This window comes from Henckelia pumila, chromosome 1 (assembly GCF_033568475.1).
Source record: "Henckelia pumila isolate YLH828 chromosome 1, ASM3356847v2, whole genome shotgun sequence".
NCBI lineage: Eukaryota > Viridiplantae > Streptophyta > Magnoliopsida > Lamiales > Gesneriaceae > Henckelia > Henckelia pumila.
The window spans coordinates 102,886,317-102,903,660 of record NC_133120.1 but is presented as its reverse complement, the minus strand read 5'-3'; the positions used below and the strand labels follow the sequence as shown (position 1 = coordinate 102,903,660).

The 17,344-nt window shown below is 35.8% G+C and overlaps 2 protein-coding genes and 1 non-coding gene across 3 annotated transcripts; 1 reads left to right on the top strand and 2 right to left on the bottom strand.

Annotated features, from left to right (window-relative positions):
* Window positions 1-5,243: 5,243 nt before the first annotated feature.
* On the bottom strand, window positions 5,244-5,978 carry LOC140871088 (uncharacterized). Its single transcript, XM_073273536.1, has one exon. It carries the CDS (start codon window positions 5,976-5,978, stop codon window positions 5,244-5,246), a length of 735 nt encoding a protein of 244 aa, XP_073129637.1.
* Window positions 5,979-9,168: 3,190 nt separating this feature from the next.
* On the bottom strand, window positions 9,169-9,642 carry LOC140871080 (uncharacterized mitochondrial protein AtMg00240-like). The gene has a single exon (XM_073273530.1). The coding sequence runs from the start codon at window positions 9,640-9,642 to the stop codon at window positions 9,169-9,171; it is 474 nt and encodes a 157-aa protein (XP_073129631.1).
* Window positions 9,643-15,001: 5,359 nt separating this feature from the next.
* LOC140876766 (small nucleolar RNA R71) lies at window positions 15,002-15,107 on the top strand. Its single transcript, XR_012149000.1, has one exon. It is a non-coding gene; the product is annotated as a small nucleolar RNA R71 (small nucleolar RNA).
* Window positions 15,108-17,344: the final 2,237 nt, after the last annotated feature.

Below are 17,344 nucleotides of genomic sequence, written 5' to 3'. Positions count from 1 at the left end.
AAGACTTACCTCAGTTTCGTTGTGTGTACAGTCATAACAATGAGTATAACTATCAGGATAATATTCAGAATTTATTTGAGTCTTCTGGAATTGTACTTGGTACTAGATTAATTTCAAGGGATTTGAGTTATCGTCTGAATTCATCAGAGATACATACTTTGGTTTCCGTGGACAAAATATTCTTGGACATGATTCCTTGACAATAGAATATTCTGGACAAGTAGTACTCGCAACTGATACGGGGGGAAAACCAGTAGGTTTTACCTGTATTGTCTGATTCTATCAGAGGTATAATTAGTGATCAGGATTTTTATTACGAGTTGTACATGAAATTCTAAGTGATGAGATTTACTTAGGTAAGTTTCCCTGAAAGAATTGGAATTTTATTGATGAGTTATCAAGAAAAGATGAGTTTTATTAGGACACTAGGATGACTTATACTGGAAGACGTGAACTATGATAATTGCAACAGTTACATTAAAGTATATTTTGGTGTCAATTTCATAACCTTGAAAAGATATTCGATTATATTGACAGATGTCATGAGCCTGCTAAGTTACAACATAGATATAACAATATAAGAATTCATTTGGATAGTGGAAAGATGAGCACTTAGTTGTTCATGCATGGTCAGTTAAACTGGTGCAAGTTTGGTGCCCAGTGACTATTTGCAACTATTTTTCTGAGGTAGATACAAATGTTATAACCCTGGGATGGGGGAGCTAAACATTCTTTTGCTTAAAAAATGATTATCCGTGACAGGATAAACAATATTCTCATTTTCAGGTGTTATCTGAAGATATGAGATAGATGTCAATATATATTGGCACTAGAGATTGTACTAACCGATTTGGAATCAACAAAATAATTGTATTGATATTTTCCAAGAAGAGAACCCGAGAGGTTCAAGAAATTAAGAATTGTGGACAACGATGTTGTCACAGGTGTTATAACAAGTGTTAGTCATAAAGTATGAGAATCCTTTTGGTGTACAAAGATTTGCATCCGAGGTTCTTTCTGGTGGAAAGGAATGAAGAAAAATGTGTATTAGTATGCTTCTATAAGTTTGGTTAGGTCAAGACAGAACACCGATAACCTGGAGGATTTATCCATTTCTGAGTGGAAATGGAAGTTGATCATGATGGACTTTGTGACCCATTTACCGGTAATCTCGAGGAATTGTGATGCTATCTGGGTTGTGGGGGACCGACTCACCAAGTCAGCACATTTTATTTCTTATAACCAAGACTTCGATTTTGATAGGATGACACGATTGTACATCCAGGACATTGTTTGATTGCACGGAGTGCCTGTGAGCATAGTCAGCGATCGAGATCCTAGGCTTACTTCCAGGTTCTGGGGGAGTTTTCAGCACACTATGGGTACTACTCTCAGTCTGAGTACAACATATCACCCAGAGACTGACGGGCAGTCAGAGCGCACGATTCGTACTCTTGAAGACATGTTGCGAGCATCTTCTATGGATTTTTTTTCCAGCATGACAAGATCAATTGCCATTGATTGAATTCGCGAAGATGTGAATACTTGACAAAATTTACAATAAAAAGTTTGAGGAGTGTTTCAAGCTCCTCTACCATGGGATCCAAGAATGGCGAGAGAGTAACATAATAAATTTTGTCAATTTATGCGGGTAGTTGGTCGCCATTAATGTACTGACATGGGATGTGTTGATACCATTTGTCACGGCCCACGGACTTAGCTATTCTAAGGTCATGTGCGACATTTGCTCCAAAAATTCGTCCCTTGCAAGTACTAGCAAAGCAGCTTTGTAGCGCAAGTGTGTATGCAAGTGCTTGTGAACACAAGAGACTTTGAGAATTTTTTGTGTTACTTTTCAACTTGGTGATTTACAAACGAGAGTTGCACCTTTTTATTGTAGTGATTTTCTACAATGAATGAATAAGATCTATTTGATCTAACAGTGGAGATAAACTCTCCAGAATTCCATCTATATGATTCTATACAAGTCTTAAATTTACAACTCACAGGTGAATTTTGTAGAGCTCTAATCTAGAATGTTTTAGAATTTATACAACCTCTTCAATGCACCAAACTTTAGAGATTTCCAGAATGCGCATGAAGGTCCTGGTTCGTAACATTTTCCTCCACTGCTATTTGTAAAGAAATTTAAGGAGGCGTAGGGGAAATTTTGATTATTTTTTTTGGTCGTATTTTTTAGTTAACAGATTTTATTTTTCTTTTTCTTTTTTAAAAAGTATGCATGAAATTTTGGACTAAACTGGTTGTGAAAATCTAGCTACGTGCGGTTGGTAATTACGATCCTTGTGATGACCAATCTTGAATCCAGCCCTAGATATGAAAATTTTCCTCACGGATTCGAGGACTCGCGAAAAACCTAAAACGGGGCGGGTATGAGGGAGCTTTTTTGGGTATGGGTTTGGGTTCGGGGATTTTTAATTCGATCCCTGATGCATATTAGGGCGGATAAATGGACAATTTGAAAAATAATCTTATTTTAATCTTTACTTAGATTTTTGACCTTTTTAATATTTTATTTTGTAAACTAACCTTATAAATGAGTTTTAATTTAATATATATCAAAATTACCCTTTAAGCTATTTAATCTCGATTAGACTAATCACCTAAAATCCCTCATTGTCCCTTCTCATCATTGTTTGTCGCCACCGTGCAACTCCTCCTTTCTTCTTTCTTCTTCCATTGTTTTAACCTTTTTCCCTTTTTAAAATAAATAAATAAATTTCCCACTCTTAAATTTCTGGCACCTTCCATTTCTCCATACCCAAGGTACGTAAGTTATTTTTTAAAATTTAATTTTTCGTTATTTTTTATATTTAAATAATTTTTATTCCTTTGATTTTTTGTTTTTAATTTTTGGTGTCTATTACTTTGTTTTTTAATTGTGTGAAGAACCGACATCATAATAAATTAATGAATTAATGATGCAAAGAAATTGAGTGGATTTATTAAGGATTTCTAGCTATTCCAATGCAATAAATATCAAACTTGACACTTTGATGATTTTGTGTTTTTTTGATCATCTTTGAAAATTAGAAGAAAAAATTTTTTAATTAAATTTTTTTTGTTTTTATGTGTATATAAATTATCGATAAATTAAACATTTTCAATTAAAAATAATACAGTTGGTGAAATACCTTAATTAGTGGATTTGGTAAGGAGAAGAGTCATATTAATAAATTAAATTATTAAATTTTAATTATATATGTAATTATAGCACAAATCATTACATTTTATAACTCTTTACTTTGGAAAATCGGCATCTTTAAATTGCCATCAAATTAAAAAGGTCAAAAATTTAATATATTTTAAATTGTTATCAAGGTCAAAAATCTAATATTTAATAATGAGAGTCATGTTAAAAAAAGGACAAAACAAAGGTCAAAACAATAACAATAAGTAATAGAAAAACAGAAAGTTATTTTTTTAAGTAAGACTCAAATGGAGGTTAATTACTTAATATTTCCCATTTCGCATTTAGTATCCAAGATATTGTGATTAATAACCAAGATTTTTTACACAATTTTTTTTTAATATATTTTACAATAAAATCTAACAATATATATAAAAATTAAACTAAAAAAATATATATTTATATATGTATTTGGGTATAGGAACGGAATGATGATTAAGTTCACGCAGATATGGGGATGGGGAATCCCTGTTCCTCCCATTGGCATCCCTATAACCAGCCCTGACATCCTATTTTACTCCACAAAAGAGTTTCCACTACGAGATCTTGTAGTTGCTTGCGGCCTAAACTCATATCTGGGCTTTACCAATCTTTGATGTGCTCCAACATTGTAATTGAGTTTTTCATAGACCAACACATTTTAAAATGTCTTGTGTGTACGTAGTTCAAGGTTTGGTTTTGCACTGAAGGTAGATTTAACCTCTACCCTGCACCGGAAAACAGAGGCCAATTCATTCGCCAAAGTATATATGACAAAACCTAACTGAAACCTTTTCATTAAAATGTAGCTAGCTAGGTGAAAACTTTAATTATCTAAAGTGATAGAGAAGATGCGTAGAGGAGAGGAAGAAGGGATTAGGGAGATTTGAATTCTGAAGTGATAAAGAAGCGTGGGGTTCAAATATTAAACGGCTTACTATGCGACAATTTTTATTAAATCGTCGCAATTTTAAATTCAAAGATTAAACTTGTTCAATATGCGACGGTTTTTTAAAAACCGTCGCAATTTAAAGTTCTGCGCCACCCGCTGCCTTGTGCGATGGTAGTTGAAAACCGTTGCAATGTGATGTGTATATATTAAAAATCCGTCGCAATTTAAAGATCTGCGTCACCCGTTGCCTTGTGCTACGGTAGTTAAAAACCGTTGCAATGTGATGTGTATATATTTTCAATTAAGTGCACAAGGTAGTTGAAAACCGTTGCAATGTGATGTGTAAATATTTTCAATTAAGTGCGTACAAACACAATTGGACAACAAGTCTCCTAGTAACTACTTTGTATCTTTCCCATTTTAGCAAAATAGTTTATTTAAAATTTTACACGAGTTTTGTATTATTAACTGTTGGTGTACGTGTTAGTTTGTCCCACGTCAGTTAGCTAGATATATAGCCTGAGAGTTTGATATATATGGCTACGAAGAAACTCCGTGAGGAAATAATATGATTAATGAGGTCCTAAAACTTGAACAACAAAGAGCTTCAAAAGCATTAGTTAATTCATTAGTTGTCTGCAACAATATATGACACGAGCCTAATAATTAAGGAGCTGTATTGGAAAAAAAATACTCATTAATTTGTCATCGTAGCTCCCTCAATTTTCGTTCTAGTATTATAGGGCAACGCGATTGTACACAAATAATCTTGCTGGTAGATTATATAATTAATCTTTCGTAATAGAAGACTAGAATTAAGGTATATTTCATTGGTAACCAAAAGAAAAGAAAGTGACGATCACGCCAAGAAATTAATATATAAAATATATAGCTAGCTGAAAAACAAATATATATATATATAATCTTAAAAGTTGAGACAAATTAATATCACATTAATTAATTGGTTACATGATTATTACAAACTGCAACATAAATTAAATTGGAGTTTCGGAAAACCATGGAAGACATGCAAATTAAACACACGAAAAAAAAAAACTTAAATTAGGAGAGCGTACATGATGACGAAATTAAACAACAGTTTGTTTTTCTTTGTTTTTTCTCAGAAGCCACAAATAAAAGTGACGAAATAAGTAGAATAATTTAAAGAGGTGGGCATACAAAACCCGGAGGAGGGGTAAAGCCACAAGTTGCCAGCACTTGAAGTGCGAGAGGGAGGAATATGTTGAGATTAAGAAGCTTGAGTCTTATTGTTGTGCACAAACAAATGGCTGCTTCTAGTTCTAACAATCCCTGAAGCACTGGGCAGCACAAATTCTCCACTGGATTTCCTATCCCAACATGCACTAATCCCCCAAGAACATCCAAACACAGCCCAAGTTTTAGCGCATCTATCGGGCATGTGGCTGCCGGAGGTGGGCTGATTCTAGGTGCTGGTGGGCTGATGCAAGGTGGGGGGCGGCCGCCGCCTCCTCCTCCTCCTCCTGGAGGTGTGTAAGGTGGATAAGAAGATGGTGGAGGTGGACGTATGACTGGAGGGGTGATAGGAGGGATGATTCCAGGAGGATTTGTAATTGGTGGGATGATTCCCGGAGGGTTGATTATGGGTGGGATGATCCCCGGAGGATTTGTCACCGGCGGCAACGCTCCGTGGTGGGGCGGAGATGGTGGTTTTGGGACGGATGGAGGACGGTGGTGGGGTGGCGGGTGAGGTCTAGGATGGGACGGCGGGAGGGGCCGTGGAGTCGATGGCGGAGAAGGGTGGTGGTAGGGTGGATACGGCGGTGGGCAGTTTTGTTGCCAAGCGTAAGCGGGTGGCACTGCATTCAACATGCAAAGCATGCACACGACGAACATAGCCGAAAACTTGGTACCCATGGCTTGGCTTTGAGTTATCTCTATATTCTTGATTTTATGAAAGTGTTTCGTCAACGATTTAATTTATAGATGAATTATATGAACAACCCGTGAATCCTATATATATACGATACAAATGGAAGCAGATAACACGATCAAGTGTAATTAAGTTTGTATTCAATAGTTTATTCTAATGAAATTGATTATCACATTTTAGTCTTATCAAGCTCAGTTCCATTTTATTTTTCTTGAATATATTGATAATTAATTTCAAAACAAAAATTATAACATCATCTCACCGCTTAATTTCGTTTTGGGTAATGCTATATATACACTGAATATTACACGTTGGGTTACACATTTCACTTGAAATTACATGATTATCCCTGCATTTTATTTGGAAATAATCTTTCAAAAATGCATATAGGATAATCATGTAATTTCAAGTGGAATGTGTAACCTAACGCGTAACATTCAGCGTACATGTAGCATTATCCGTTTGTTTTTCACTCTACATGAATTTTGAGATCGACGTACTCATCTCACAAGTATATCTACACAAAAGCACTACATCCTAATTTGAACAAACCAAACTATTTGAAAATTATTTCTACCCCGTGTTTGGTTCGGTTGCTTGAATTTTGTGATTAAACAACTAGATGAATATATTTTTTTCTGATCACCATTCATTCGATTCATGATAAAATGTACTTTGACACAGCGAGTAAAAATTGAAATGGAAATTTTGGATTTTAGTGGGAGCATTTGCAAACTTCAATGCCAATCCGTGATGGTTTCTATGGTTCCATATATAACGTGTCCACTCACGAATATCCATGCTTCTTTCTCCATGCTGCCTCCATTATCCATCGCTTATTCATTTTGCTTAATGATCCAAATATTGAGGGCAAGATTATCTCGAAATATTGAGGGCAAAATTATCTATATTATCGAAATATATCCATATATTTCCTCTATGAAGTGACCATTTAGGCCAGGAGATGTGATTCACTTCCAAATTTATATATGTAGCAGCTGGAAAAATAAAATAGCCATCGCACTTTATAGCAAATTAAAATTTGGGATCGGAAATTACAGCCAAGCATTTGCGTTGTTTTTGTCCTTGCGTAGCGTTGGCGGGTTTTTGAGAAAGCCAACACTGTCGGATTCCGCCATGTGTGATTTTTGTAGCAGGGATTTTACCTTCACGTGAACTTGTTGCTTTAGCTAACAATAAACATATAAGAGGGCACGAAGAAAAAGAAGATCGGAGAATTTATAAATGCGTGTCAATTTGATTGTAGAAGCAAGAAAAAAAAGTCAAATCCATATTGAAATTTAGTACCCTACCACCAACATGAGTGGAACATGGAGAAAACAGAAACTGGCTGAACTAGTGAAGAGCATAAGCAATATCTGACTGAGTAGTCGATAGGCAAACGAGAGCAAGGGATCGAAAGAATACGTGGGAAGTTAAGCTTGGGGGGCGATGAAGTTCTCTTTCATCTCTAAATCTCTGCCTTCGACACAAGAATAGGAGCCTCATTTCGTCTCTGATAAGTACAAGCCTCTAGTGTTGGTAGTAACAAACTTTCAAGACCCAAGAAGTAACTAGAAATTAGATTGAAATGTGTCATTGCAAAATTAGATTACAGAATATTAAGTTCCGAGATCTAGAATTAATACCATCGACAGATATAATTGCGTGTAATTGTAAGCATGTCATTGATCCAAGAAGGGGTAAAAGAACTCGTGCTCCCTAGTCAATATTTCGAGTGAAAGAGAGCTAGACCATGAGAACTTGATGAAAATATTAGTTGGAATTTGGAAAACAAGGGAACAAGCATAGTGAACCTGCAGGCTCAATGACCTTAACGATAAGCCTTATCAACCAGGACGCAGCTTAATTATGTGTGTAATTCTTGATTTCTCGGCTTCATAGATTTCGAAGTCTAATATCCCGTGCAGTCCGATTCGGAAAGTTTCACCTTTTTGCTAAAATAAAAAGGATCCACATGTTATAACAAATTATTGATTAAAAAATTTAACAGAAAACATTAATCCAACAATTCATTTGCTCAAAGTTCAAATATATATTAATATTGGTTTTTCGACTTGAATTTTCAAACAAATTTATTTGACTGAGACTTCAACCCGGAGAACAAGAGAAGTATCGCATGAGATGCGTATCCGCAATCAGCAACCTAGGGTTCTCCTCCAAGCTCCACTCCTAAGTTGTCACAAGGGTAGACCTTCGGTGCCTGATTAAAATAAAAAATAAAATGTGAAGCAGAGATTTTTGAAACCATTATCAGATTATTGAAACATGTGCTGAGCAATTTTTTTTACTAAAATACGGATACATATTATGCAAAGATAATCAAAATGTCATCGAGAACTAGAATCTATAAGTACAGGAACCGTCCATGTTAGTTTGGCAAATTCATCTACCACTTCGAACTAAATTGTAGTTTTTCATATATAATAGCTCAATTCAGAAAGGTCAAATAAAGTGCCATAGAATGTTTATACTCATTAAGCAGCACTTCTGAAGTGAGCCCATAAGTGGCATGCTAAAGTGCCCTGTATCTTAGACCCCTCGGAAACAAGTATGAACATTAACACGGACACCTCTCAATATTACAGATATAGAATTCAGAAATAAAATTCAGAATGAATTGAATCTTCATCCCTTCATTGATTGATCGAATAGAAAAGTGAAATCCCTTTTTACAAGTGTTAGTATTTATATACATGAGATATAACCTCTATGAACTACCCTTAACTAATTATCAACTATATACTTTGATATTCCTCCTCAAGATGGACGATATATGTTGGTGAGGAACATCTTGGACATTAGCTGATGCAATGACATGCGTGGCAGTGGCTTAGTGAACATGTCAGCCAGTTGAAGATGAGAACGAATGGGTAACAACTTGATTACACCGTCTTTGATTTTGTTACGAATGAAGTGACAATCAATTTCTATATGCTTGGCACGTTCGTGAAAAATAGAATTAGTGGCAAGTTTAATAGCCGATTGATTGTCACAGTAAATGTTAGCAAGTGTGGGTGAAGAAACATGTAAATCTTTGAGTAGTTGTATCAGCCATAAAAGTTCACTTGTGGTGCTTGCAAGTGCTCTGTATTCTGCTTCCGTGGAGGATCTGGATAAAGTGACTTGTTTCTTTGTCTTCCATGCATGATATTAAAGCATCCCAAGTAAGATATAAAAACCAGTAACAGATTTCCTTGTATCAATGCAAGCTGCCCAATCTGCATCAGAGAATGCACGTAAACGACATGAAGAATTTGTTGGAAAGAAAACATCTTGACCCAGGCTGGACTTAAGATACTTGAGCAAGTGATGAACTGCTGTTAAATGAAAAGTACGAGGTCTTGATACATATTGACTGAGCTTATGTACAACAAAAATAATATCAGGCCTTGAAATCGTTAGGTATAGTAATCGGCCAATGAGTTGCCTATATTGAGTCATGTCCTGAAGAAGATCACCATTGTTTGTTAAACGAACTCGAGGTTTCATAGGAACAGTTGCTTGTTTGCTGGCAAGGAATCCAGTATCTTCTAATAGAGTAAGAGTATAATGGCGTTGAGATAAGAAAATGCCTGTGGAAGATCTTGCAATTTCAAGTCCTAGAAAATATTTCAGATTACCCATCTTTCAGTTTGAATTTGGTTTGAATATCAGACTTTACTGCTGTAATAAATTCAGGGGAAGGCCCTGCATAATGATGTCATCTACATAGACTGGTAATGCAATAAATTAAGATCCCGAGCCTCTGGTAAATAAAGTGTGATCAGCTTGAGATTGCACAAAACCTGAATCAATAAGAGCAGAAGAAAACTTGGTATACCATTGGCGGGATCTTGTCGTAAACCATATATAGATTGTGTAAACGACAAACAAGCTTCTGAGATGTCGAATTTTATGAAATGTCATGTGAATAACCAAAAGGAAGATCCATATATACTGCTTCAAGAAGGTCACCATTAAGAAAAGCATTATTGATATGCAATTGTGCAAGATGTCATTTATGGCTGGCAGCTAGCACAAGCAATACTATGACAGTGGCAAGTTTAGCCACGTGAGAGAATGTTTCAAAAAAATCAACTCCTCCTTGTTGTGTGTACCCTTTTGCAACTAATCTAGACTTGTGTTGATCCACTGAGCCATCTGATGCATACTTCATTTTGTATATCCATTTGCATCCTATAGATTGTTTGTCCAAAGGAAGAGGCACTACTGACCACGTATTGTTCAATTCCAGTGCATCAAGTTCCTCTTTCATAGCCTTCCTCCAAGCTGGAAATTTCACGGCTTGATGAAAAAATGTAGGTTCATATTGGAAAGACACATTGAGTACAAAATTTTTATGGGAGGTGAACAATGTAGTGTAAGAAATATGATTACTGATAGGATATCTAACAGTGGCCTGGTTGTTGGTGAACCTGTCGGTAGTTGACAATGATAGTCTCTAAGGTAAGAAGGCTTTCGAGAGATGCGAGTCGAGGTGCGCAGTGGTGCTTGCTGAGGTACTTGCTGAGGTGAAGGAGTATAATATTGCGTGTTTTTCGCTCGCAAGCGCACGATGTCAAGTTATAATATAAAAATTAAGTTCAAGTCGATCCCATGGAGAATGAATAAATGATATTATATCAAATATTTACAACTAATTTAATCCTAATCCTATCTAGAGCTACGAAAATGGTTTGAGTTTTATTAAACTAAAATTTGCAAGAACAAAAATAAATAATCACGAGTTCACGAGAAAAAAATTCAATAAGCAATGAATGCTAGAGGTTCGACTTCACTTGACTTTCCACCACAATTTATTTCTAATGATTGTTCAATTCTAAAATCTTCTAGTTTATTAGCCAAGAATTCCTATTATTTTTTACTACCTCTCTCGAGTGTCAAGCAGAAATTCGTATTCAATAACAAACTCAATATATCTATCAAAGTTCAATTATTAAATTCGGTAAATGGCACAAGAATTCTTCTATGACTTCTATGGAGTTATATGCCTCTCGAACAATATAACACCAAAGATGTATTTCCCTATTTCGTATTCAAAATCTTCTCTCTCGAGTGATAGATTCTAAATAAAGTATCATTCAATCTATAACCAGTAAATTGAAAGCATTAAAATCAGGAAAACACAAATAAACTTTGCAAAGAATTTAAATATATAAATCAAAATATCTCAATTATGATTTCCAGTCAAGATCCCTCTACCTCTAGACTAAGAAATTAGTTCGTAATAAATTCAAATATCAAACAGAATATGTTTTTCCAACAATCCATCAACTAAATAAAATAGAGTTCAAAAGAAAACTAAAACGAAGTAGAATTAAGCTTTTTCGTCGCCGGATGCTGCCGTCTTCCGTCTTTGTAATGAATTCTCGAGCTCTTGTGTACTTCTAAACTCTCAATAGCCGTCCTTATGCTCTCAAAAACTCTCTAAACCATCGTATCTCCCAGAATAAGTTGCAAAATTCCTTTTAAAACTCGATTAGAGACTTTTCAAAATTTTAGACACTGCGAAGCGCTGGTAATCAGGCGCTGGGGCGCTCAAATTTTGTATTTTATTTTTCAATGACTGACGTCTAGCACTGGAGCGCTCAAAAGTAGGCGCTGGGAAGCTCAAGTCATGAAATTACGGGCGCTGGAGCGCTAGGAATATGGCGCTGTGGCGCTACTCCTTTTGTCCAACGCGCAACAATCTTGCAAAAATCATATCTTGAGTTCTAGCCGTCGGATCGAGCTAAAATTTTGACAGCAACTTTAAAACATCTAAAACTTTAATTTGAACACTAGAGATTGGATTTGGATGTCTGTATAAGCTCCAGTTATTTTGTAAACTTTGCTGTCTATAATTCGTCTTTTCGCTTCTTCTTGCTATTTTTCTTCAAATCCTTGCAACTCACAAAAAAAACAACAAAAATGCATAATATCAACTCGATACATCACAAAATCCAAGTCAAATCATATATAAATTAAGTGCATAAAATACACTTATAAAAAATCCCCCCAAACTTAGACTTTTGCTAGTACCGAGCAAAACAGTAATGAGCAATATAGTCAACCTCCGAATTTATACATTCCAAGATTCAATACACATGCTTGCTAATTTTCTCAAGAGTTCTCGTGTGTGTGATTTGCCAATCTCATCTACCCACCTAATTTTCGATAAAATCATGCAATCGGTAAGATTCATAAAATCATTTACTCCTCCCTCAAGTTTCAAAATACACTCAACCAAGTTCAACTTTTACTCACACAGATCAACATGTCTTTTTCGGTTAACATTAGGCTCAAGTATAATCAGCAGGAGATAAGCATCCATATGTATATCAATGTAAACAAGTACTCGGAATTCAAAGCAAAGGGAATTGAATATTTTCAATTTGTGCAGGATTATGAGTAGCTAAAATTTTTTATTTGCATTGCCAGATATTGGTCTTGACTTTTTTCTACTCCATACATCTCCATCTTTATGCCTTGTATTTGGACTAGAATTTCAATCCATTTTTTTTATTTTCAAGGCCTCCCACCTTACTTTCTCCGCCATTACTTTTCTTTGAAATTTTTAGCTACTCAATTTGTTTTGGATTTTTCATGATTTATATAACTAACAAATGAATAATGGCTAAAAAGGCTCAACGAATTCAAACATGCCTAAATCACTTCTGCGATCTTAAAATCTACCTCAGTTTCAAGTAAAAATCACAAGAGTTAATAATCAAATCCTCTAATCCACATCACAAATCCACATAATTTTTTTTTAATTGCTAGGAGTATCAAAAATCATGGCATTCGTGCATAAATGTGAGAACTCAAGATTAAATATATCTAACATAAACTTTTTCAGCACACAAAATTTATTTTCATCATAGGCCAACACAATTACAACATCATGTAATTAACTCAAACTAACTCATTAAAAAAATGTCACAATTTTTAAACACCCCCCAAACTTAAATTGTGCATTATCCTCAATGTACAGTATTCAATAAAAATAAGGGACACATACCTTAGGCACCAAGCGTCAGTACTCGGCACTATCTTAATCACTCAAAACTCTTCATCAGGGGTGGCTCCTAAACTCTTTCAGCTTCATATTTTTTTACCTACACAATTCAAAATCATTATTAATGTCTAGCTTCCTCATGATAAAAATAAAAACAAAAACAACTAAAAGAAAATAAAAAACGCAAAAAAAACTAGTTTGGATTGCCTCCCAAGAAGCGCTTAGTTTATAGTCCATAGCCCGACTGTATTCCAATTCTAGCCCGGTTCCGCTTTGTTGAGGGTCTTCCCTTTCGCTTTCACCCTCCAAATATATTCAACAATCTTTTTAAACTTTGATTTCTTCTTCGTTTTCTTCTTGTTCTTTGGCACCTTCGAATCATTCTTCTTTGAATCTACCTCATGAACAAGTTTGGGATGACCAGCCAGCTTCACAACTCGCTCAATCATGCATAGTTCCTCGATGGGTGGATTACTTGATTTCTTGAATATATTAAAAATAACTCTTTCGCCGTCCACACCCATCGACAACTCACCATTCTTCACCTCAATCTTGGCATCAGCAGTGGCCAAGAAAGGTCTCCCAAATATCAGTGGCATATTTGCATCTTCCTCCATATCTAGCACAACAAAATCCGCCGAAAAAATAAATTTATCTATTTTTACAAAAACATCTTCAATGATTCCAAGCGGATATGTGATAGATCTATCAGCTAGCTGCAATGCGATCATTGCGGGCTTCACCTCGCCAAGTCCTAAGCTCCTGAAAATAGACAAAGACATCAGATTAATGCTAACTCATAGATCGCAAAGTGCATTATTAAAATAAGAAGAACCAATAGTGCAAGGAATAGTAAAACTCCCTGGATCCTTCAGCTTTTGTGGCATCTTATTTTGGAGCACAGTACTAAATTCTTCAGTTAAGCTCACCACCTCATTTTCTTGCAACCTCCTTTTTTTGGACATCACCTCTTTAATAAACTTTGCACAATTCGACATTTGTGCCAAAGCATCAGCAAAAGGGATGTTGATATGTATCTTCTTGAAAAATCTCCAAAAATTTTGAGAACTGCTCGTCCATTGCTTTTTTCTTGAACCTTTGGGGGTATGGAAGAGGAGGTTTGTACATCGGTTTCTGCTCAGGTTCAGACTCTTTCTCCTCGACCTTCTTCTCGTCAACTGCAAATTTTTCAAACGTCTTTCTGTCAGATTTGCCCTCTTCATTATCCACCTGCTTTCCACTCCTCAACGTGATAGCATTACACTGCTCCTTGGGATTCACCTCAGTATTACTTGGGAATTGTCCTCTGTTATTATCTTTCAGTGCATTCGCCAACTGCCCAATGCTAGTCTCCATGGATTGCAATACAGCACCCATGTTGGACACATGCATCTCTAAGCTGTCAAGGCGAGTCTCAGTCCTCGCCATCCTCTTGCTTTATTCCTGCACAAAAGCATTAACAACATCCTCCAAAGGAGACTTACCCTCACCCTTATTTGTATTGATCCCGGAGGAGGATTCAACACATTATTATTGTTAGCATAAGAAAAATTTTCATGATTACACAGACTAGGGTGATATTGATTGGGTACAGGATTACCTCGATAATTGTTGTAAGTTATGTTGTCCACATATTGAGCTTGCTCCACACTCTCAAATACATCAGCAGAATTTACGGCAGTCGCCAGCGATGTTGTCTTAATAGAAACTTGATTGTCTTTGGTCAGTGTAGCCAACTGTGTAGAAATAGTAGCCATCTGAGCAGTCAACGCAGTCAACGCATCAACCTCATGAATTCCAGCAGACTTCCTTATCGCAGATCTCTCACTTGGCCACTGATAATTGTTAACAGTCATTTGATCAAGCATCTCATAAGCCTGTTCAGGAAATTTAGAAAATATTGAACCTCCAGCTGCAGCATCCACAGAAATCCTCGTTGGGCCATTCAAACCATTGTAGAATAGCTCAATCTATTCCGATTTCGGAAAATTATGGTTTGGACACTTCCTAAGCAACTCCTTGTACCGCTCTCAAGCTTCATACAATAGCTCATAATCTTGCTGTTTGAACGTAGTAATCTCAATTTTCAGCTGAGCAGACTTGGCAGGCGGAAAGTACTTAGCCAAAAATTTAGATTTCATGTCTTCCCATGTAGTGATGCTCCCAAGAGGTAGTGACTGCAACCAACTACGAGCATCTTTCCTAAGAGAGAACGGGAAAAATTGTAGTCTGATGGTGTCCTCAATAACACCATGAATCTTCACTGTATCAGCAATCTCCAGAAAAGTACACAGATGCAGATTTGGATCTTCAGTAGCTGCACCCTTAAACTGATTCTGCTGCACCATATTAATCAGAGCTGGCTTCAACTCAAAATTATTCGCCGTGATGTTCTGCCGAGCTATTCCAGAATAATGAGTATTGATCACCGGTCGAAAGTGATCTCTGATCGGCACCGAAGCATTATTGACAGCTCTTTCCCTTTCTTCAGCCATTTGTTGCAACTCTTCTCTTCTAGATTTTCTCAAAGCTTTAGCAGTTTTCTCGATTTCTCGATTTCCAGATCAAAGAGCAGTTGGTCGTAACTTTGGTTTTTTCGCATAAACTGCATAGACAGGGAAAATTTTAAAATTAGAACCAACAAAATAAAATAAAATAAAATGCTCTAAATCAAAATTAAAACCAATTAGCACAATTTAATATAAATCAAATAAAATCCATCCTCGGCAACGGCGCCAAAAACTTGTTGCGTGTTTTTCGCTTGCAAGCGCACGATGTCAAGTTATAATATATGAATTAAGTTCAAGTCGATCCCACGGAGAATGAATAAATGATATTATATCAAATATTTGAAACTAATTTAATCCTAATCCTATATAGAGCTACGAAAATGGTTTGATTTTTATTAAACTAAAATTTTCAAGAACAAAAATAAATAATCACGAGTTCACGAGAGAAAAATTCAATAAGCAATGAATGCTAGAGGTTTAACTTCACTTGACTGTCAACCACAATTTATTTCTAATGATTGTTCAATTCTAAAATCTTCTAGTTTATTAGCTAAGAATTCCTATTATTTTCTACTACCTCTCTCGAGTGTCAAGCAGAAATTCGTATTCAATAACAAACTCAATATATCTATCAAAGTTCAATTATTAAATTCGGTAAATGACACAAAAATTCTTCTATGACTTCTATGGAGTTATATGTCTCTCGAACAATATAAACACCAAAGATGTATTTCCCTATGTCGTATTCAAAATCTTCTCTCTCGAGTGATATATTCTAAATAAAGTATCATTCAATCTATGGCCAGTAAATTGAAAGCATTAAAATCAGGAAAACACAAATAAACTTTGCAAAGAATTCAAATATATAAATCAAAATATCTCAATTATAGTTTCCAGTCAAGATCCGTCTACCTCTAGACTAAGAAATTAGTTCATAATAAATTAAAATATCAAACAAAATATTTTTTTCCAACAATCCATCAACTAAATAAAATAGAGTTAAAAAAAAAACTAGAACGAAGTAGAATTAAGCTTTTTCGTCGTCGGATGCTGCCGTCTTTGTACTGAATTCTCGAGCTCTTGTGTGCTTCTAAACTCTCAATAGCCGTCCTTATGCTCTCAAAAACTCTCTAAACCCTCGTATCTCCCAGAATAAGTTGCAAAATTTCTTTTTAAACTCGATTAGAGACTTTCCAAAATTCTAGAAACTGCGAAGCGCTGAAGCGCTGGTAATCAGGCGCTGGGGCGCTCAAGTTTCGTATTTTATTTTTCAATGACGGACATCTAGCGCTGGACGCTCAAAAGGAGGCACTGGGACGTTGAAGTCATGAAATTACGGGCGCTGGAGCGCTAGGAATATGGCGCTGTGGCGCTAATCCTTTTGTCCAACGTGCAGCAATCTTGCAAAAATCATATCTTGAGTTTTAGCCGTCGGATCGAGCTGAAATTTTGACAGCAACTTTAAAACATCTAAAAATTTAATTTGAAGGGTGGAGATCGGATTTGTATGTCTGTATAAGCTCCAGTTATTTTGTAAACTTTGCTGTCTATAATTCATCTCTTCGCTTCTTCTTGCTATTTTTCTTCAAATCCTTGCAACTCACAAAAATAACAACAAAAACGCATAATATCCATTCGATGCATCACAAAATCCAAGTCAAATCATATATAAATTAAGTGCATAAAATACACTTATCAAGGAGCTATCGTAGGAGATGAGTCTGGCACAGGAATATCACCATCCAATGTTCTATTTAAGTGAGAATTTGTCATTGTGTCATGAGGTACCAAGTCAGATGTGGTTGCTGGTACAGGAAAA

Coding starts and splice junctions, on each gene's coding strand:
- LOC140871088 (XM_073273536.1), bottom strand. CDS start 5,978: ATGGGTACCAAGTTTTCGGCTATGTTCGTCGTGTGCATGCTTTGCATG.
- LOC140871080 (XM_073273530.1), bottom strand. CDS start 9,642: ATGGGTAATCTGAAATATTTTCTAGGACTTGAAATTGCAAGATCTTCC.